Source organism: Oncorhynchus clarkii, unplaced genomic scaffold, assembly GCF_045791955.1.
Source record: "Oncorhynchus clarkii lewisi isolate Uvic-CL-2024 unplaced genomic scaffold, UVic_Ocla_1.0 unplaced_contig_7609_pilon_pilon, whole genome shotgun sequence".
Classification (NCBI taxonomy): Eukaryota; Metazoa; Chordata; class Actinopteri; order Salmoniformes; family Salmonidae; genus Oncorhynchus; species Oncorhynchus clarkii.
The window spans coordinates 2928-25000 of record NW_027260977.1 but is presented as its reverse complement, the minus strand read 5'-3'; the positions used below and the strand labels follow the sequence as shown (position 1 = coordinate 25000).

Genomic DNA, 22073 nt, shown 5'->3' with positions numbered 1-22073 from the left:
CTAGTGTGAATCAGTCACTGGAGCAGCCATCATTGGCTGGCTGGCTGGCTGCTAAAGGTGAAAGGTTAGAAGTCATCCTGTAGAGGTCATCCAGGGTCAAAGTTCAGAGGGTGTAGCTGTCACCAAGACAACAGGTCATTGGACAGTAGGAGGACGGAAGCTGCCTTTCTGACTTCCTGGACAAATCCAGCCAATCAGGACAAAGGCCCAGACTGTTGCCGGGGCAGACAAGTTGAGGATAATACAACGCATCCAATGGATGAGGTGCTTTTTAGCCTCTGTCTTTCTCTCTCCATTTCGTTCTTGTTTTTCCCGTGTGTGTTATTTGCGGAGGGGTTTCTGACACTCTAACAGCATGGGGTAGATGTGCTCTACAGCCGTGGCTACAGCCTGCACATTTGGTCCTGAGAGAGACAGACAGACGAGACACAGACGGACAAAGTTAGTCATATGAAATGCGTTGGGTGTGGTTGGACACGGTTTTCAAGTTTCCACAAAAGTTTCCACAAGACGTAAAAGTAAAGTTTGATTGTGAACCGTGTGTGTACCTGTGAAGGTAAGGCTGTCGCTGAACGGTGTGTGTGTGTACCTGTGAAGGTAAGGCTGTCGCTGGACGGTGTGTGTGTACCCGTGAAGGTAAGGCTGTCGCTGGACGGTGTGTGTGTACCCGTGAAGGTAAGGCTGTCGCTGGACGGTGTGTGTGTGTACCTGTGAAGGTAAGGCTGTCGCTGGACGGTGTGTGTGTGTACCTGTGAAGGTAAGGCTGTTGCTGGACGGTGTGTGTGTGTACCTGTGAAGGTAAGGCTGTTGCTGGACGGTGTGTGTGTGTACCTGTGAAGGTAAGGCTGTCGCTGAACGGTGTGTGTGTGTACCTGTGAAGGTAAGGCTGTCGCTGAACGGTGTGTGTGTGTACCTGTGAAGGTAAGGCTGTCGCTGGACGGTGTGTGTGTGTGTACCTGTGATGGTAAGGCTGCCGGTAGAGAAGACCTGGACGGTGGCCTTGAGGGTTTTGATCCTGTAGGTGGCAGCGGGGTGGAGCTCTGGCTCATAGCTACACACACACACACACACACACACAGCCTTTCAGAAAGTATTCACACCCCTTGACGTTTTCACATTTTGTTGCGTCACAGCTTGAATTTAAAAACAGATTAAATTGAGATTGTGTCACTGATCTACACACAACCACATAATGTCAAAGTGGAATTGTTTAGACATTTTTTACAAATTATCTTTACAAAATGAACAGCTGAAATGCATTGAGTCAATAAGTATTCAACCCCTTTGTTATGACAAGCCTAAACAAGTTCAGGAGTAAACATAAGTTGTATGGACTCACTCTGTGTGCAATAATAAATGTTTAACATGATTTGTGAATGACTACCTCATCTCTGTACCCCACACAAACAATTATCTGTCAGGTCCCTCAGTAGAGCAGTGAATTTCACAACACAGATTCAACCACAAAGACCAGGGAGGTTTTCCAATGTCTCACAAAGAAGGGAACCTATTGGTAGGTGGGTAAAAATAAATTTTAAAAAAGCAGAATTTGAATATATCTCTGAGCGTCGTGAAGTTATTAGTTGCCAGATAGGAAGGAAACCGCTCAAGGATTTCACCATTATGGTGACTTTAAAACAGTCACAGAGTTTAATGGCTGTTAAAGGAGAAACTGAGGATGGATCAACAACATTGTAGCTACTCCACAATGGTGACCTAAATGACAGAGTGAAAAAAAGGAAGTCTGTACAGAATAAAAATATTCCCAAACATGCATCCTGTTTGCAACAAGTTACTAAAGTAAAACTGTAAGGCAAAGAAACAAGTTACTAAAGTAAAACTGTAAGGCAAAGAAACAAGTTACTAAAGTAAAACTGCAAAAAATATGGCAAAGAAATTAACTTCATGTCCTGAATACGAAGAGTTATGTTTGGAGCAAATCCAACACAGAGTACCACTTCATACTTCAAGTATGGTGGTGGCTGCATCATGTTATGGGTATGCTTGTCATCGGCAAGGACTTTTGAGTTTTTTTTAGGATAAAAATCATCACTGGGAGACAAATTCACTTTTCAACAGGACAATAACCTAAAACACAAGGCCAAATCTACACTGGAGTTGAATGTCTGAGGCTTGAAAATCTATGGCAAGACTTAAAAATGACTGTCAACAACCAACTTGACAGAGCTTGAAGAATTTTATTAAAAGTAATGTGGAAATATTGTACAATCCAGGTGTGCAAAGTTCTTAGAGACTTACCCAGAAAGTCTCAAAGGTGATTCTAACCAGAAAGACTCAAAAAGTGATTCTAACATGTATTGACTCAGGGGTGTGAATACTTATGTAAATTAATTTTCACTAAATTAGCAACAAATTCAAAAAACATGTTTTCACTACGTCATTATAGTGTGTGGGTGAGCCGATGTGAGTTAGACCTTTAAAACAGGTCAACATCCGCAGGGCCAGACGGATTACCAGGACGTGTACTCCGAGCATGTGCTGACCAACTGGCAGGTGTCTTCACTGATATTTTCAACATGTCCCTGATTGAGTCTGTAATACCAACATGCTTCAAGCAGACCACCATAGTTCCTGTGCCAAAGAACACCAAGGTAACCTGACCCGTAGCACTCACGTCTGTAGCCATGAAGTGCTTTGAAAAGCTAGTAAATGGCTCACATCAACACCATTATCCCGGAAACCCTAGACCCACTCCAATTTGCATACCGCCCAAACAGATCCACAGATGATGCAATCTCTATTGCACTCCACACTGCCCTTTCCCACCTGGACAAAACGAACACCTATGTGAGAATGCTGTTCGTTGACTACAGCTCAGCGGTTCAACGATAAAGCTCATCACTGAGCTAAGGATTATTTTTATTTTTTTTTCATTTTTGAAATATTGTCCTGCAAGTCTACACATTTTGCCATTGGGTGTAGAGAAAATGTTGCAATTTTAAAGCAAGTTTGCTGCAAGTCTACACATTTTACCATGAAATTTGACATTTTAGTCATTTAGCGGAAGCTCTTATCTTAAGATAAGATAAGATAAGTCAAGAGACCAGCGGGAACTTCCCTCCTGTAGGGGTGGGAGGGTCAAGAGACCAGCGGGAGCTTCCCTCCTGTAGGGGTGGGAGGGTCAAGAGACCAGCGGGAACTTCCCTCCTGTAGGGGTGGGAGGGTCAAGAGACCAGCGGTGGCAGATAGAGTGCTCGGGATAGAGAGATTTGAGCAGAGCCTGAAGGTAGGGAAGGGGTAGTTCCTCTTGCTGCTCTGTAGGCAGGTACCATGGGGCTGAGAGGAGATGTAGTAAATTTATAAAAGGCATTTCGTGCAATTCTTATTTTGCCATGGCGCGGAGATCAATTTGACATTTTACAAGTCATTTCTTGCAATTCTATTGATTTTGTCATTGGGTGGAGAGAAATGTTTGCAGTTTTTAATAGGATATCTGAGTGAGCGTGACTAACAAAATGAATGGGGGGCCCCTAGGTCAGTAAATCCACCATGATTACTACAAGTTTAGATAGCTGGCTAGACCAACTTACCAATCTGACACAATATTAGCTGAGTGACTGTCAGTACCCACGTTTCCATCCACAGTTTATGTGGGCACAGGGGCTAATTGAGTGACTGTCAGTACCCACGTTTCCATCCACAGTTTATGTGGGCACAGGGGCTAATTGAGTGACTGTCAGTACCTACATTTCCATCTACAGTTTATGTGGGCACAGGGGCTAATTGAGTGACTGTCAGTACCCACATTTCCATCCACAGTTTATGTGGGCACAGGGGCTAATTGAGTGACTGTCAGTACCTACATTTCCATCTACAGTTTATGTGGGCACAGGGGCTAATTGAGTGACTGTCAGTACCCACGTTTCCATCCACAGTTTATGTGGGTACAGGGGCTAATTGAGTGACTGTCAGTACCCACATTTCCATCTACAGTTTATGTGGGCACAGGGGCTAATTGAGTGACTGTCAGTACCCACATTTCCATCCACAGTTTATGTGGGCACAGGGGCTAATTGAGTGACTGTCAGTACCCACATTTCCATCCACAGTTTATGTGGGCACAGGGGCTAATTGAGTGACTGTCAGTACCCACGTTTCCATCTACAGTTTATGTGGGCACAGGGGCTAATTGAGTGACTGTCAGTACCCACATTTCCATCCACAGTTTATGTGGGCACAGGGGCTAATTGAGTGACTGTCAGTACCTACATTTCCATCCACAGTTTATGTGGGTACAGGGGGCTAATTGAGTGACTGTCAGTACCCACATTTCCATCCACAGTTTATGTGGGTACAGGGGGCTAATTGAGTGACTGTCAGTACCCACATTTCCATCCACAGTTTATGTGGGTACAGGGGGCTAATTGAGTGACTGTCAGTACCTACATTTCCATCCACAGTTTATGTGGGTACAGGGGGCTAATTGAGTGACTGTCAGTACCTACATTTCCATCCACAGTTTATGTGGGTACAGGGGGCTAATTGAGTGACTGTCAGTACCCACATTTCCATCTACAGTTTATGTGGGTACAGGGGCTAATTGAGTGACTGTCAGTACCCACATTTCCATCCACAGTTTGTGGGCACAGGGGCTAATTGAGTGACTGTCAGTACCTACATTTCCATCCACAGTTTATGTGGGTACAGGGGCTAATTGAGTGACTGTCAGTACCCACGTTTCCATCCACAGTGTATGTGGGCACAGGGGCTAATTGAGTGACTGTCAGTACCCACATTTCCATCTACAGTTTATGTGGGCACAGGGGCTAATTGAGTGACTGTCAGTACCCACGTTTCCATCTACAGTTTATGTGGGCACAGGGGCTAATTGAGTGACTGTCAGTACCCACATTTCCATCTACAGTTTATGTGGGTACAGGGGCTAATTGAGTGACTGTCAGTACCTACATTTCCATCCACAGTTTATGTGGGCACAGGGGCTAATTGAGTGACTGTCAGTACCCACATTTCCATCTACAGTTTATGTGGGCACAGGGGCTAATTGAGTGACTGTCAGTACCCACATTTCCATCTACAGTTTATGTGGGCACAGGGGCTAATTGAGTGACTGTCAGTACCCACATTTCCATCTACAGTTTATGTGGGTACAGGGGCTAATTGAGTGACTGTCAGTACCCACATTTCCATCCACAGTTTATGTGGGCACAGGGGCTAATTGAGTGACTGTCAGTACCCACATTTCCATCCACAGTTTATGTGGGCACAGGGGCTAATTGAGTGACTGTCAGTACCCACGTTTCCATCTACAGTTTATGTGGGCACAGGGGCTAATTGAGTGACTGTCAGTACCCACATTTCCATCCACAGTTTATGTGGGCACAGGGGCTAATTGAGTGACTGTCAGTACCTACATTTCCATCCACAGTTTATGTGGGTACAGGGGGCTAATTGAGTGACTGTCAGTACCCACATTTCCATCCACAGTTTATGTGGGTACAGGGGGCTAATTGAGTGACTGTCAGTACCCACATTTCCATCCACAGTTTATGTGGGTACAGGGGGCTAATTGAGTGACTGTCAGTACCTACATTTCCATCCACAGTTTATGTGGGTACAGGGGGCTAATTGAGTGACTGTCAGTACCTACATTTCCATCCACAGTTTATGTGGGTACAGGGGGCTAATTGAGTGACTGTCAGTACCCACATTTCCATCTACAGTTTATGTGGGTACAGGGGCTAATTGAGTGACTGTCAGTACCCACATTTCCATCCACAGTTTGTGGGCACAGGGGCTAATTGAGTGACTGTCAGTACCTACATTTCCATCCACAGTTTATGTGGGTACAGGGGGCTAATTGAGTGACTGTCAGTACCCACATTTCCATCCACAGTTTATGTGGGTACAGGGGCTAATTGAGTGACTGTCAGTACCCACGTTTCCATCCACAGTGTATGTGGGCACAGGGGCTAATTGAGTGACTGTCAGTACCCACATTTCCATCTACAGTTTATGTGGGCACAGGGGCTAATTGAGTGACTGTCAGTACCCACGTTTCCATCTACAGTTTATGTGGGCACAGGGGCTAATTGAGTGACTGTCAGTGATTTGACACAACAATTAGTATAATTCAAAGGGTGCAATAGCTAAATGTGTTTGTGCATCAGCAGTTTCTCTCTCAAGTTGGGCTGAGTTAACACCCCCACCCCTGCCCAATGTTTAAATGTATTTATTTTATATTTTGGAAATTGATCCACAAAAGGGGGTCTGTCGGCCCATCAAAAGAAACAGGAGATGGACTAGTGTCCTGTCCAAGGGGTGTCCTGGTACATCAAGCTGTCTCGAGACAGACTAGTGTCCTGTCCAGGGGGTGTCCTGGTACATCAAGCTGTCTCACTACAGAAACAGGAGATAGACTAGTGTCCTGTCCAAGGGGTGTCCTGGTACATCAAGCTGTCTCGAGACAGACTAGTGTCCTGTCCAGGGGGTGTCCTGGTACATCAAGCTGTCTCACTACAGAAACAGGAGATAGACTAGTGTCCTGTCCAAGGGGTGTCCTGGTACATCAAGCTGTCTCGAGACAGACTAGTGTCCTGTCCAGGGGGTGTCCTGTACATCAAGCTGTCTCACTACAGTAACAGGAGATAGACTAGTGTCCTGTCCAGGGGGTGTCCTGGTACATCAAGCTGTCTCACTACAGAAACAGGAGATATACTAGTGTCCTGGTACATCAAGCTGTCTCACTACAGAAACAGGAGATAGACTAGTGTCCTGTCCAGGGGGTGTCCTGGTACATCAAGCTGTCTCACTACAGAAACAGGAGATAGACTAGTGTCCTGTCCAGGGGGTGTACTGGTACATCAAGCTGTCTCGAGACAGACTAGTGTCCTGTCCAGGGGGTGTCCTGGTACATCAAGCTGTCTCACTACAGAAACAGGAGACAGACTAGTGTCCTGGTACATCAAGCTGTCTCACTACAGAAACAGGAGATAGACTAGTGTCCTGTCCAGGGGGTGTCCTGTACATCAAGCTGTCTCACTACAGTAACAGGAGATAGACTAGTGTCCTGTCCAGGGGGTGTACTGGTACATCAAGCTGTCTCGAGACAGACTAGTGTCCTGTCCAAGGGGTGTCCTGGTACATCAAGCTGTCTCACTACAGAAACAGGAGATGGACTAGTGTCCTGTCCAGGGGGTGTCCTGGTACATCAAGCTGTCTCACTACAGTAACAGGAGATGGACTCCTGCCCTATGGGTTGTTCTGGCTGGGACACCCTTTACTATAGAAAGGCCTCATCTACACAGTCACACACTGCTGTGTTGAGAGTGGAGATCTGTGGAAACGTTTGGCAATGGTTGTTGCAGTGACAGTGTGTGTGTGTGTGTGTGTGTGTGTGTGTGTGTGTGTGTGTGTGTGTGTTATCCATTGCTGGGGTGACGACGTAGTCTGTTTTACCTGGCGATGGGCCGGTTGTTCTTGGTGAAGTCGATGAGTCGGATGGCGAAGGGCATGGAGCACACTGCCAGGACATTCACCACCTTGAACTCTGAGAACCTCACCTACACACACACACACACACACACACGTTAGTTTGTGGTGGGCTGTAGTTAGGGCTCGATTTACAATTTCTTAAGGTATCAACACTTTCGTAAGGAATCGATTCCTGTCATTTTAATGATGTTTTGTGATTTAGATTGATTACATTTGAGTCATTTAGCACATGGTATTTTCTGCCCCCGTAACGGTCCCCTGTGGGAATTAAACCCACAACCCTGGCATTGCAAGTACCACGCTCTACCAACAACCACACGGGTCATGTACAGGTTAGTACCACGCTCTACCAACAGCCACACGGGTCATGAACAGGTTAGTACCACGCTCTACCAACAGCCACACGGGTCATGAACAGGTTAGTACCACGCTCTACCAACTGAACCACACGGGTCATGAACAGGTTAGTACCACGCTCTACCAACCGAACCCCACGGGTCATGAACAGGTTAGTACCACGCTCTACCAACTGACCCCACGGGTCATGAACAGGTTAGTACCCCGCTCTACCAACAGCCACACGGGTCATGTACAGGTTAGTACCCCGCTCTACCAACAGCCACACGGGTCATGTACAGGTTAGTACCACGCTCTACCAACTGAACCACACGGGTCATGAACAGGTTAGTACCACGCTCTACCAACTGAACCCCACGGGTCATGAACAGGTTAGTACCACGCTCTACCAACTGAACCCCACGGGTCATGAACAGGTTAGTACCACGCTCTACCAACAACCACATGGGTCATGTACAGGTTAGTACCACGCTCTACCAACTGAACCCCACGGGTCATGAACAGGTTAGTACCACGCTCTACCAACAACCACACAGGTCATGAACAGGTTAGTACCACGCTCTACCAACTGAACCCCACGGGTCATGAACAAGTTAGTACCACGCTCTACCAACAACCACACGGGTCATGAACAGGTTAGTACCCCACTCTACCAACAACCACACGGGTCATGAACAGGTTAGTACCACGCTCTACCAACAACCACACGGGTCATGTACAGGTTAGTACCACGCTCTACCAACAACCACACGGGTCATGTACAGGTTAGTACCACGCTCTACCAACAACCACACGGGCCAGGAACAGGCTAGTACCACGCTCTACCAACAACCACATGGGTCATTAACATGTTAATACCACGCTCTACCAACAACCACATGGGTCATGTACAGGTTAGTACCACGCTCTACCAACTGAACCCCACGGGTCATGAACAGGTTAGTACCACGCTCTACCAACAACCACACAGGTCATGAACAGGTTAGTACCACGCTCTACCAACTGAACCACACGGGTCATGAACAGGTTAGTACCACGCTCTACCAACTGAACCCCACGGGTCATGAACAGGTTAGTACCCCGCTCTACCAACAGCCACACGGGTCATGAACAGGTTAGTACCACGCTCTACCAACTGAACCACACGGGTCATGAACAGGTTAGTACCACGCTCTACCAACTGAACCCCACGGGTCATGAACAGGTTAGTACCACGCTCTACCAACTGAACCCCATGGGTCATGAACAGGTTAGTACCACGCTCTACCAACAACCACATGGGTCATGTACAGGTTAGTACCACGCTCTACCAACTGAACCCCACGGGTCATGAACAGGTTAGTACCACGCTCTACCAACAACCACACAGGTCATGAACAGGTTAGTACCACGCTCTACCAACTGAACCCCACGGGTCATGAACAAGTTAGTACCACGCTCTACCAACAACCACACGGGTCATGAACAGGTTAGTACCACACTCTACCAACAACCACACGGGTCATGAACAGGTTAGTACCACGCTCTACCAACAACCACACGGGTCATGTACAGGTTAGTACCACGCTCTACCAACAACCACACGGGTCATGTACAGGTTAGTACCACGCTCTACCAACAACCACACGGGCCAGGAACAGGCTAGTACCACGCTCTACCAACAACCACATGGGTCATTAACATGTTAATACCACGCTCTACCAACAACCACATGGGTCATGTACAGGTTAGTACCACGCTCTACCAACTGAACCCCACGGGTCATGAACAGGTTAGTACCACGCTCTACCAACAACCACACAGGTCATGAACAGGTTAGTACCACGCTCTACCAACTGAACCACACGGGTCATGAACAGGTTAGTACCACGCTCTACCAACTGAACCCCACGGGTCATGAACAGGTTAGTACCCCGCTCTACCAACAGCCACACGGGTCATGAACAGGTTAGTACCACGCTCTACCAACTGAACCACACGGGTCATGAACAGGTTAGTACCACGCTCTACCAACTGAACCCCACGGGTCATGAACAGGTTAGTACCACGCTCTACCAACTGAACCCCATGGGTCATGAACAGGTTAGTACCACGCTCTACCAACAGCCACACTCGTTATGAACAGGTTAGTACCACGCTCTACCAACTGAACCCCACGGGTCATGAACAAGTTAGTACCACGCTCTACCAACAACCACACGGGTCATGTACAGGTTAGTACCATGCTCTACCAACTGAACCACACGGGTCATGTACAGGTTAGTATCATGCTCTACCAACAGCCACACGGGTCATGAACAGGTTAGTACCACGCTCTACCAACAACCCCACGGGTCATGAACAGGTTAGTACCACGCTCTACTAACTGAACCCCACGGGTCATGAACAGGTTAATACCACGCTCTACCAACTGAACACCACGGGTCATGTACAGGTAAGTACCACGCTCTACCAACTGACCCCACGGGTCATGAACAGGTTAGTACCCCGCTCTACCAACAGCCACACGGGTCATGTACAGGTTAGTACCACGCTCTACCAACTGAACCACACGGGTCATGAACAGGTTAGTACCACGCTCTACCAACTGAACCCCACGGGTCATGAACAGGTTAGTACCCCGCTCTACCAACAGCCACACGGGTCATGAACAGGTTAGTACCACGCTCTACCAACTGAACCCCACGGGTCATGAACAGGTTAGTACCACGCTCTACCAACAACCACATGGGTCATGTACAGGTTAGTACCACGCTCTACCAACTGAACCCCACGGGTCATGAACAGGTTAGTACCACGCTCTACCAACAACCACACAGGTCATGAACAGGTTAGTACCACGCTCTACCAACTGAACCCCACGGGTCATGAACAAGTTAGTACCACGCTCTACCAACAACCACACGGGTCATGAACAGGTTAGTACCACGCTCTACCAACAACCACACGGGTCATGTACAGGTTAGTACCACGCTCTACCAACAACCACACGGGTCATGTACAGGTTAGTACCACGCTCTACCAACAACCACACGGGCCAGGAACAGGCTAGTACCACACTCTACCAACAACCACATGGGTCATTAACATGTTAATACCACGCTCTACCAACAACCACATGGGTCATGTACAGGTTAGTACCACGCTCTACCAACTGAACCCCACGGGTCATGAACAGGTTAGTACCACGCTCTACCAACAACCACACAGGTCATGAACAGGTTAGTACCACGCTCTACCAACTGAACCACACGGGTCATGAACAGGTTAGTACCACGCTCTACCAACTGAACCCCACGGGTCATGAACAGGTTAGTACCCCGCTCTACCAACAGCCACACGGGTCATGAACAGGTTAGTACCACGCTCTACCAACTGAACCACACGGGTCATGAACAGGTTAGTACCACGCTCTACCAACTGAACCCCACGGGTCATGAACAGGTTAGTACCACGCTCTACCAACTGAACCCCATGGGTCATGAACAGGTTAGTACCACGCTCTACCAACAGCCACACTCGTTATGAACAGGTTAGTACCACGCTCTACCAACTGAACCCCACGGGTCATAAACAAGTTAGTACCACGCTCTACCAACAACCACACGGGTCATGTACAGGTTAGTACCACGCTCTACCAACAACCACACGGGTCATGTACAGGTTAGTATCATGCTCTACCAACTGAACCCCACGGGTCATTAACAGGTTAGTACCACACTCTACCAACTGAACCACACGGGTCATGAACAGGTTAGTACCACTCTCTACCAACAGCCACACGGGTCATGAACAGGTTAGTACCACGCTCTACCAACAACCCCACGGGTCATGAACAGGTTAGTACCACGCTCTACTAACTGAACCCCACGGGTCATGAACAGGTTAATACCACGCTCTACCAACTGAACACCACGGGTCATGTACAGGTAAGTACCACGCTCTACCAACTGAACCACACGGGTCATGAACAGGTTAGTACCACGCTCTACCAACTGAACACCACGGGTCATGTACAGGTTAGTACCCCGCTCTACCAACTGAACCCCACGTGTCATGAACAGGTTAGTACCACGCTCTACCAACTGAACCCCACGGGTCATGAACAGGTTAGTACCACGCTCTACCAACAACCACACAGGTCATGAACAGGTTAGTACCACGCTCTACCAACTGAACCCCACGGGTCATGTACAGGTTAGTTCTCGTACCTTGAAGCCCAGTTTCTGCAGGGTGCGGGCTAACCTCCGGGCTCCTTGCTTAGCCTCATCCTCGCTGGGGAGACAGAGAGACACAGATCAGTGTGTGTGTGTGTGTGTGTGTGTGTATTGAGGTGTGTGTATTGAGGTGTGTGTGTGTGTTTGTTGAGGTGTGTGTGTGTTGAGGTGTGTGTGTGTTGAGGTGTGTGTTGAGGTGTGTGTGTGTGTTGAGGTGTGTGTGTGTGTGTTGAGGTGTGTTTATGTGTGTTTGTTGAGGTGGGTGTGTGTGTGTGTGTGTGTTTGTTGAGGTGTGTGTGTGTGTGTGTGTGTGTTTGTTGAGGTGTGTGTGTGTGTGTGTTTGTTGAGGTGTGTGTTTGTTGAGGTGTGTGTGTGTGTGTTTGTTGAGGTGTGTGTGTGTGTGTGTTTGTTGAGGTGTGTGTGTGTGTGTGTGTTTGTTGAGGTGTGTGTGTGTGTGTGTGTTTGTTGAGGTGTGTGTGTGTGTGTGTGTTTGTTGAGGTGTGTGTGTGTGTGTGTGTTTGTTGAGGTGTGTGTGTGTTTGTTGAGGTGTGTGTGTGTTTGTTGAGGTGTGTGTGTGTGTGTGTGTGTGTGTGTGTGTGTGTGTGTGTGTTTGTTGAGGTGTGTGTGTGTGTGTTTGTTGAGGTGTGTGTGTGTGTGTGTTTGTTGAGGTGTGTGTGTGTGTGTGTTTGTTGAGGTGTGTGTGTGTGTGTGTGTGTTGAGGTGTGTGTGTGTGTGTTTGTTGAGGTGTGTGTGTTGAGGTGTGTGTGTGTGTGTGTTGAGGTGTGTGTGTGTGTGTGTATTGAGGTGTGTATTGAGGTGTGTGTGTGTTGAGGTGTGTGTGTGTGTGTTGAGGTGTGTGTGTGTGTGTTGAGGTGTGTGTGTGTGTGTTGAGGTGTGTGTGTGTGTGTTGAGGTGTGTGTGTGTTGAGGTGTGTGTGTTGAGGTGTGTGTGTTGAGGTGTGTATGGAGGTGTGTGTGTATGGAGGTGTGTGTGTATTGAGGTGTGTGTGTATTGAGGTGTGTGTGTGTGTTGAGGTGTGTGTGTGTGTGTTGAGGTGTGTGTGTGTGTGTTGAGGTGTGTGTGTGTGTGTTGAGGTGTGTGTGTGTGTTGAGGTGTGTGTGTGTGTTGAGGTGTGTGTGTGTGTTGAGGTGTGTGTGTGTGTTGAGGTGTGTGTGTGTGTTGAGGTGTGTGTGTGTGTTGAGGTGTGTGTGTGTGTTGAGGTGTGTGTGTGTGTTGAGGTGTGTGTGTTGAGGTGTGTGTGTGTGTTGAGGTATGTATTGAGGTGTGTGTGTGTGTGTTGAGGTGTGTGTGTGTGTGTTGAGGTGTGTGTTGAGGTGTGTGTGTGTGTTGAGGTGTGTGTGTGTGTGTTGAGGTGTGTGTGTGTGTGTTGAGGTGTGTGTGTGTTGAGGTGTGTGTATTGAGGTGTGTGTATTGAGGTGTGTGTAGTGAGGTGTGTGTAGTGAGGTGTGTGTATAGTGAGGTGTGTGTATAGTGAGGTGTGTGTATAGTGAGGTGTGTGTGTTGAGGTGTGTGTGTATTGAGGTGTGTGTGTGTATTGAGGTGTGTGTGTGTATTGAGGTGTGTGTGTGTATTGAGGTGTGTGTGTGTATTGAGGTGTGTGTGTGTATTGAGGTGTGTGTGTGTATTGAGGTGTGTGTGTGTGTGTTGAGGTGTGTGTGTGTGTGTTGAGGTGTGTGTGTGTGTGTTGAGGTGTGTGTGTGTGTGTTGAGGTGTGTGTGTGTGTGTTGAGGTGTGTGTGTGTGTGTTGAGGTGTGTGTGTGTGTGTTGAGGTGTGTGTGTGTGTGTTGAGGTGTGTGTGTGTGTGTTGAGGTGTGTGTGTGTGTGTTGAGGTGTGTGTGTGTGTGTTGAGGTGTGTGTGTGTGTGTTGAGGTGTGTGTACCTGGTAGCGCCGGTACAGATGATTTTCCCTGAAGACCAGATGGAAGCGGTGATCCTGGGTTTGCGGAGTTTCATCAGGACTTTCTAAAAGTTACACACACACACACACAGGATAGGACTATACAATACACACTGTCCTCACATAGTTACTAGTCACAGAGCACCTAAAGGACTCTACGCAAACAGAACCACGGAGAGTCGTATACGGCCCGGTCCAAAAAATTCATCTGCACAGAAGTGCATAGAACTAAAGCAGAGTAACACAGTTTGTAGATCAATTAAGATAAGGGCACCAGGTTCCCTCAAAACGCACCGGGTTCCCTCAAAACGCACCGGGTTCCCTCAAAACGCACCGGGTTCCCTCAAACGCACCGGGTTCCCTCAAACGCACCGGGTTCCCTCAAACGCACCGGGTTCCCTCAAACGCACCGGGTTCCCTCAAAGCAAAACGCACCGGGTTCCCTCAAAGCAAAACACACCGGGTTCCCTCAAACGCACCGGGTTCCCTCAAAGCAAAACACACCGGGTTCCCTCAAAGCAAAACACACCGGGTTCCCTCAAAGCAAAACACACCGGGTTCCCTCAAAGCAAAACACACCGGGTTCCCTCAAAACGCCCCAGGTTTCCTTGAGATCACAAAAAAACTCTAGAAACGTTGAGAGGAATTCTGGAAAAGCCAATTCTCTGGCCAACTGAGTTGAAAGGTGAAACAACATTACAGGTCACAGGGGGTGTCCTCACCATAGACATAGAACAGGCTTGGAACCTACAACCCTGGCAATTTGACTGGTAAACTCACAATGGCTGGCTGGTATTGTGATGCAATAATTTCCATGGCAACGTAGAATTTTCATTCAAATGATGCTAACTGATGTGGCTCATGCAATGTATTGTAAAGTCAGTTGAGTTGATTCGACAAATTACAGAAAAAGATTGAGGGGTACACTTTCTGATTTTACTTCCTGCTTTCCTCCTAAACTATGTTTAAAAAAAATACAGGTTAAGACACTAATAATTCCATGCGGGAGTGTTTGAAAAGTGCTAGCGCCGTTGCTAACAAGCAAATCTGGTTCCATTGCTGCAAAGAGTTATGGGATATTAGAATCCTGTAGTCTTAAGAGCTAAGTAAAATAATACAGGTTATGTGTACACTCAAAATGGCCGCCAGTCCACCCATTATGCATCTGTCCTTACCCCATATTCAGGTTTATAGATTACGTTGACCCCCTCTAGAGCGATGGTGCGCAGGTTGAGGTGGCAGCGTGTCCTGAATACAGCCACCACATTGGTGATAATGATATCCAACGCTACGTCATTACTGGGCTCCATGGGGACCCACTGGACCGGAGCTCTGTGGCTGGGTCTGGGTGGCTGGGCCCGGCTGTCTGGCTGACAGGAAGTGGATTACAGGTGCATGACAACCGCCTGGATGCGAACACTAGAAATCACAGAGACAGACATCCCTAGTATTAGATATCTCATTCCGCTAGCTAGATGAATGAAGCCTTGGATATGAACACTAGAAATCACAGAGACAGACATCCCTAGTATTAGATATCTCATTCCGCTAGCTAGATGAATGAAGCCTTGGATACAAACACTAGGAATCACAGAGACAGACATCCCTATTATTAGATATCTCATTCCGCTAGCTAGATGAATGAAGCCTTGGATACAAACACTAGGAATCACAGAGACAGACATCCCTATTATTAGATATCTCATTCCGCTAGCTAGATGAATGAAGCCTTGGATACAAACACTAGGAATCACAGAGACAGACATCCCTATTATTAGATATCTCATTCCGCTAGCTAGATGAAGGAAGCCTTGGATACGAACACTAGAAATCACAGAGACAGACATCCCTAGTATTAGATATCTCATTCTGCTAGCTAGAGGAAGGAAGCCTTTACCACCTTCACCAATAGCCATTCGATATCCCAGCATCTCAGAGTAGGAGTGTTGGTCTAAGATCAGTTTTACATTTTAGATCACAGTGTATCAGATTACATGGAGAGGGGAACTGATCCTAGATCAGCACTTCTACACTGAAAGGCTTGATACATGTACAGTTGAAGTTGGAAGTTTAAATACAACTTGGCCAAATACATTTAAACTCAGTTTCACAATTCCTGACATTTCATCCTAGTAAAAATCCCCTGTCTTGGGTCAGTTAGGATCACCACTTTATTTTAAGAAATGTGAAAAGTCCAGAATAATAGTAGAGAATGATTTATTTCAGGTTTTATTTCTTTCATCACATTCCCAGTGGGTCAGAAGTTTACATACCAAATACTAATTGAGTGTAGCATTGCCTTTAAATTGTTTCACTTGGGTCAAACGTTTCAGGTAGCCTTCCACAAGCTTCCCACAATAAGTTGGGTGAATTTTGGCCCATTCCTCCTGACAGAGCTGGTATATTTGTAGGCCTCCTTGCTCACACACACTTTTTCAGTTCTGCCCACAAATGTTCCATAGGATTGAGGTCAGGGCTTTGTTATGGCCACTCCAATACCTTGACTCTGTTGTCCTTAAGCCATTTTGCTACAACTTTGGAAGTATGCTTGGGATCATTGTCCATTTGGAAGACCCATTTGAGACCAAGCTTTAACTTCCTGACTGATGTCTTGAGATGTTGCTTCAATATATCCACATAATTTTCTTCCCTCATGATGCTATCTACTTTGTGAAGTGCACCAGTCCCTCCTGCAGCAAAGCACCCCCACAACATGATGCTGCCACCCCCGTGCTTCACGGTTGGGATGATGTTCTTCGGCATGCTAGCCTCCCCCTTTTTCCTCCAAACATAAAAAGATGGTCATTTTGGCCAAACAGTTCTATTTTTGTTTCATCAGACCAGAGGATATTTCTCCAAAAAGTACAATATTTGTCCCCATGTGCAGTTGCAAATCGTAGTCTGGCTTTTTTATGGCGGTTTTGGAGCAGTGGCTTCTTCCTTGCTGAGCGGCCTTTCAGTTTATGTCGATATAGGACTCGTTTTAACTGTGGATAAAGATACTTTTGTACCCGTTTCCTCCAGCATCTTCACAAGGCTTCATTTTGCTTTATCTTGGCCAGGTCGCAGTTGTAAATGAGAACTTGTTCTCAACTAGCCTACCTGGTTAAATAAAGGTGTTCTCAACTGGCCTACCTGGTTAAATAAAGGTGTTCTCAACTAGCCTACCTGGTTAAATAAAGGTGTTCTCAACTGGCCTACCTGGTTAAATAAAGGTGTTCTCAACTGGCCTACCTGGTTAAATAAAGGTGAAATATATATATATTTTTAAAAAGGTCCTTCGCTGTTCTTCTGGGATTGTTTCTCACTTTTCGCACCAAAGTAAGTTCACCTCTAGGAGACAGAACGCATCTCCTTCCTGAGTGGTATGACGGCTGCGTGGTCCCATGGTGTTTATACTTGCGTCCTATTGTTTGTTCAGATGAACATGGTACCTTCAGGTGTTTGGAAATTGCTCCCAAGGATGAACCAGACTTGTGGAGGGCTACAATTGTTTTCCTGAGGTCTTGGCTGATTTCTTTTGATTTTCCCATGACGTCAAGCAAAGAGGCACTGAGTTTGACGGTAGTCCTTGAAATACATCCACAGGTACACCTCCTATTGACTCAAATTATGTCAATTAGCCTATCAGAAGCTTCTAAAGACATGACATCATTTTCTGGAATTTTCCAAGCTGTTTAAAGGCACAGTCAACTTAGTGTATGTAAACTTCTGACCCACTGGTATTGTGATAGTGAATTATAAGTGAAATAATCTGTCTAAACAATTGTTGGAAAAATTACTTGTGTCATGCACAAAGTAGATGCCCTAACCGACTTGCCAAAACTATAGTTTGTTAACAAGAAATTTGTGGAGTGGTTGAGAAACTAGTTTTAATGACTCCAACCTAAGTGTATGTAAACTTCCTACTTCAACTGTATATGGTCTCGATTGATACAGAAAATGTACAGATTAGGTCAAAAGTTGGGACATACCTCTCATTACAGGTTTTTATTTTTTACAATTCTCTAAAATTGTAGAATAATAGTGAAGACATCAAAATAATGAAATAACAGATATGGAATCATGTAGTAACCAAAAAAAGTGTTCCATCTAAATATATTCTATATTCTTCAAAGTAGCCACCCTTTGCCTTGACAGCTTTGCACACTCTTGGCATTCTCTCAACCAGCTTCACCTGGAATGCTATTCCAACCATCTTGAAAGAGTTCCCACATATGCTGAGCACTTGTTGACTGCTTTTCCTTCACTCTGCGGGTCAACTCATCCCAAACCATCTCAACTGGGTTGAGGTCGGGTGATTGTGGAGGCCAGGTCATCTGATGCAGCACTCCATCACTATCCTTCTTGGTTAAAATAGCTGTACACAGCCTGGAGGCATTTTGGGTCATTGTCCTGTTGAAAAACAAATTATATTCCCACCAAGTGCAAACCAGATGGGATGGTGTATCACTGCAGAATGCTGTGGTAGCCATGCTGGTTAAGTGTACCTTGAATTCTAAATAAATCACTGACAGTGTCAACAGCAAAGCACACCATCACAACTCCTCCATGCTTCAAGGTGGGAACCACACATCTCAAATTTGGACCAAAGGACAGATTTCCACCGGTCTAATGTCCATTGCTCATGTTCCTTGGCCCAAGCAAGTTCGGTCTTCTTATTGGTGTCCTTTAGTAGTGGTTTCTTTGCAGCAATTCCACCATGAAGGCCTGATTCGCTCAGTCTCCTCTGAACAGTTGATGTTGAGATGTGTCTGTTACTTGAACTCTGAAGCATTTATTTGGGCTGCAATTTCTGAGGCTGGTAACTCTGATGAACTAATGAACCTCTGCAGCAGATATAACTCTGGGTCTTCCTTTCCTGTGGCGGTCCTCATGAGAGCCAGTTTCATCAGTTTCGTTTGATGCTTTTTGCCACTGCACTTGAAGAAACGTCCAAATACATTTTCAGGATTGACTGGCCATGTCTTAAAGTAGTGATGGACTGTCGTTTCTCTTTTCTTATTTGAGCTGTTCTTGCCATAAAATCGACTTGGTCTTTTACCAAATTGGGCTATCTTCTGTAAACCACCCCTACCTTGTCACAACACAACTGATTGGCTGGAACGCATTGAGAAGGAAAGAAATTCCACAGGCACACCTGTTAATTGAAATGCATTCCTGGTGACTACCTCGTGGAGCTGGTTGAGAGAATGCCAAGAGTGTGCAAAGTGGTCATCAAGGCAAAGGGTGGCTTCTTTGAATAATCTCAATTATAAAATATATTGTGATTTGTTTAACACTTTTTTTTGATTACTACATGATTCCATGTGTGTTATTTCATAGTTTTGATGTCTTCACTATTATTCTACAATGTAGAAAAGTTTTTAAAAAACCTGGAAGGAGTAGGTGTCCAAACATTTGACTGGTATTATATACCTGACCATGTATATTAACTATCCACTTCAGCTTTGTTTTATGAAGTTGTTTCGTGTACCATAACATACCGGGTTTGTCTGTAGATGTTCTTGTTCTTCTATCAGACTCGTGTCAAGTAGAAAATAGAGACAATTAGTTCCACAGATGGACGTCAATGATAATGAGGATTTATCCGGGAACTCCTCAACAGCTCCTCCTTGCAGCACACAGACCAGGGATGTTCATAGGACCCCGGTCAGAAAAAACGATATACTGCAAATATTAAAACATTACATTCAAAACATTACATTCAAGTTTCACAATTAACATCAGAATGGTACAGAGAGACATTATCTAAGTAAGATAAAAGGGGGAATAACGTTAAGCTAATTAGTAAGTCAAGTGAACTAGCTAGCTAGCATCACCAGAGTAGCACTGGCTAACTTACCACGGCGTCTAGACACACCGCTCTTTTATATTATTACAAAATAAGTTGGTTGTCAGGTTTCTGCATCATTAAAATCAACAACAACAACAAAAATAAAAAAAAGTCTAAAGATATTGAATAAGAGTTGAGTTTAGCTTAGCTAGGTCAGTTTAGTTGCTACCCGGCGTTGCGTAGTAACGTACCTGTGTACGCCTGACCTGCACAATCACCTCGTAACTCATTGGTCGTTAACGTTAGTTCGCTTGTTACCTAGTTACATCAATCGTTAGTTAGACACACAGGCTTGCAAACAAAGAGGAAATTGACATGTAGCCCGGTTTCAGCTCGCTAGCCAGCCAATTAACAAAGAAAATGGCTAACGTTGTTAGCTCTTCAGGGGCAACTTGCTTTTTATTTTTATTTTTAATTTTACATTAGTTAGCTAGTTTGATGGGATTCGCCAAGACTGTATTTTCTTCTTAAGTGGAGATATACCTCACTGAACTGTTGCCAAAATAAAAAACAAACGCCATTATCACGGGGCGAAATGTAACGTTATTTGCTCTCGCTTCTGTGTTCAGCCGATAACCTTCTGGCTAACTGCTTCCTGTTTAGAGTTTGGTTTTAAAAAAGGGAGGAGTTTTTTCCGACATAAGAATCTCTGTGGTTATATCACCCTCTTGTGGACAAAGATGTCTCCAATTGATATTTCAATGATGGTTAATTAAATCCAATTGTTGGATGTCCCACCCGGGGCCTGTTGCACAAAAGTAGAATTAAGACATCCGGGATAAATGACTCAGCTGAGCTCAATGAAGCCAAAACATGTGCGTCCAGGCTTAATTGGTTGCACAAAGACCAAGCCAGGATGAGCAGACACGGATTCATTAAGCCAGGTGAAACCAATCCTGGATAGGTGCGCGCTCACGGCTCACTCAAATAGACCCCGCCACAGATCACAGATTAACTGATTTACCATGGCAACTAGAGCCGCGTACTTTTCCCCGTCGGAAGCACAAATCCTCATGGAGGCATACGAGGAGGTAAAAGATATAATTAAGAAGAAAGGCAACACCGCCACAGTGATAAAGCAAAGAGAAAAAGCGTGGCAAAGTATTGCAGACCGCCTGAATGCGTAAGTAGTGCACAATTACACACTCACCGCTCCGCTGAAACATCACAATTACAATTCAAATATTTAATTCACATCTCCAAAAATGCAGTTGTACTGTAATTATGAAACGGTTAATTTTTTTTATTGAAATGCACTGCAGATATGAGTGAAATTGTGTAAAGTAACTCCATCACACTGTATAAAGCTATGATAAAATTTTTGATATTTTTACTGAAAACAAGACAAAAATACCAAGTAATTTTTTGCAGTGTGACTCCATTAAGTGTGTGTGTGTGTGTGTGTGTGTGTGTGTGTAGATTAAACATGAACGGGCCAAAACGGACATGGCAGCAGGTCAAAATCAAATACAAGAACATTCTGCAGAATGGTATGGTCCCTGACTAATATTTAACAAAGCACAAGCATATATTGTACCCAGAAGGTGCCTGCTCACACATTGTCTGTACTGTTTTAGCAGTGAAAAAGAATACCCACAGACAAGGCACGGGTGGTGGGTCACCAAAGGCTGACCTTACCCCAGCAGAGGACATGGCCTTGGAGCTAAATAAAGGCAGGCCCGTCTTAGAGGGGATCCCTGGGGGGAAAGAGACGAGCATAGGTTCCTCCCAAGATGCCACCCGCTTCATTCAAGGTATGTCCTTCCATCTCTACATGGGATACAACCACATTCATATTGAATCAATTTGGACTGTCTGACTTTGGTTTACCTATTGCCTTGCAGTGTCTGGCAGCACTGTGTTCCTGTTAGAGCCACCAGCACAAGCACCAGACGATGCTGATCCAGTGAGTACTCCATCAAAGGCATACTGTAGGCCTGGCATGTCTTGTCTACTAGCTTCAATATGAATCCGATTAAATGTGATAGGGTGAAGGCCCCAGTGCAGCAGCAACAGCACATGATGGAGACGATGATGAGGAGGAGACCATCTCTCTGGATTCCAGAAGGCATGAGGTATCATGTTAAGACTGTGAAAGTACTATTTACTCTACAATGGTGAGGAGTCCTCATCAAAATCAAAAAATCTAATTTCTTTTACAGGACCCAGATGCTATACAGTGGGAAAACCAGCCTGGCAACATAGTGCGTATTAATAAAAGGACACCACATCCTGCCAAATTCCAGCTGCGCTAATTGTATTGTGTTCACAG

The 22073-nt window shown here is 45.8% G+C and overlaps 1 protein-coding gene across 2 annotated transcripts in view; it reads right to left on the bottom strand.

Moving 5' to 3' along the window:
• The window catches only part of LOC139402762 (TATA box-binding protein-like 1), a 21383-nt gene extending 968 nt beyond the window's left edge, over positions 1 to 20415 (bottom strand). The window contains exons 1-8 of one of the 2 annotated variants that reach the window (XM_071146677.1): positions 19993 to 20415; positions 19452 to 19635; positions 15141 to 15384; positions 13948 to 14030; positions 12042 to 12105; positions 7438 to 7541; positions 957 to 1051; positions 1 to 404 (exon numbers count right to left, since the gene is read on the bottom strand). The exon at positions 1 to 404 is cut by the window's left edge and continues 968 nt beyond it. In XM_071146677.1, coding sequence (XP_071002778.1) covers positions 322 to 404; positions 957 to 1051; positions 7438 to 7541; positions 12042 to 12105; positions 13948 to 14030; positions 15141 to 15275 — 564 coding nt within the window. In that variant the 5' untranslated portion in view covers positions 15276 to 15384; positions 19452 to 19635; positions 19993 to 20415 and the 3' untranslated portion in view covers positions 1 to 321. Of the gene's footprint in view, positions 405 to 956; positions 1052 to 3135; positions 3298 to 7437; positions 7542 to 12041; positions 12106 to 13947; positions 14031 to 15140; positions 15385 to 19451; positions 19636 to 19992 lie in introns of those variants that run through there. The other variant, XM_071146679.1, reaches the window with a different exon arrangement.
• Positions 20416 to 22073: the final 1658 nt, after the last annotated feature.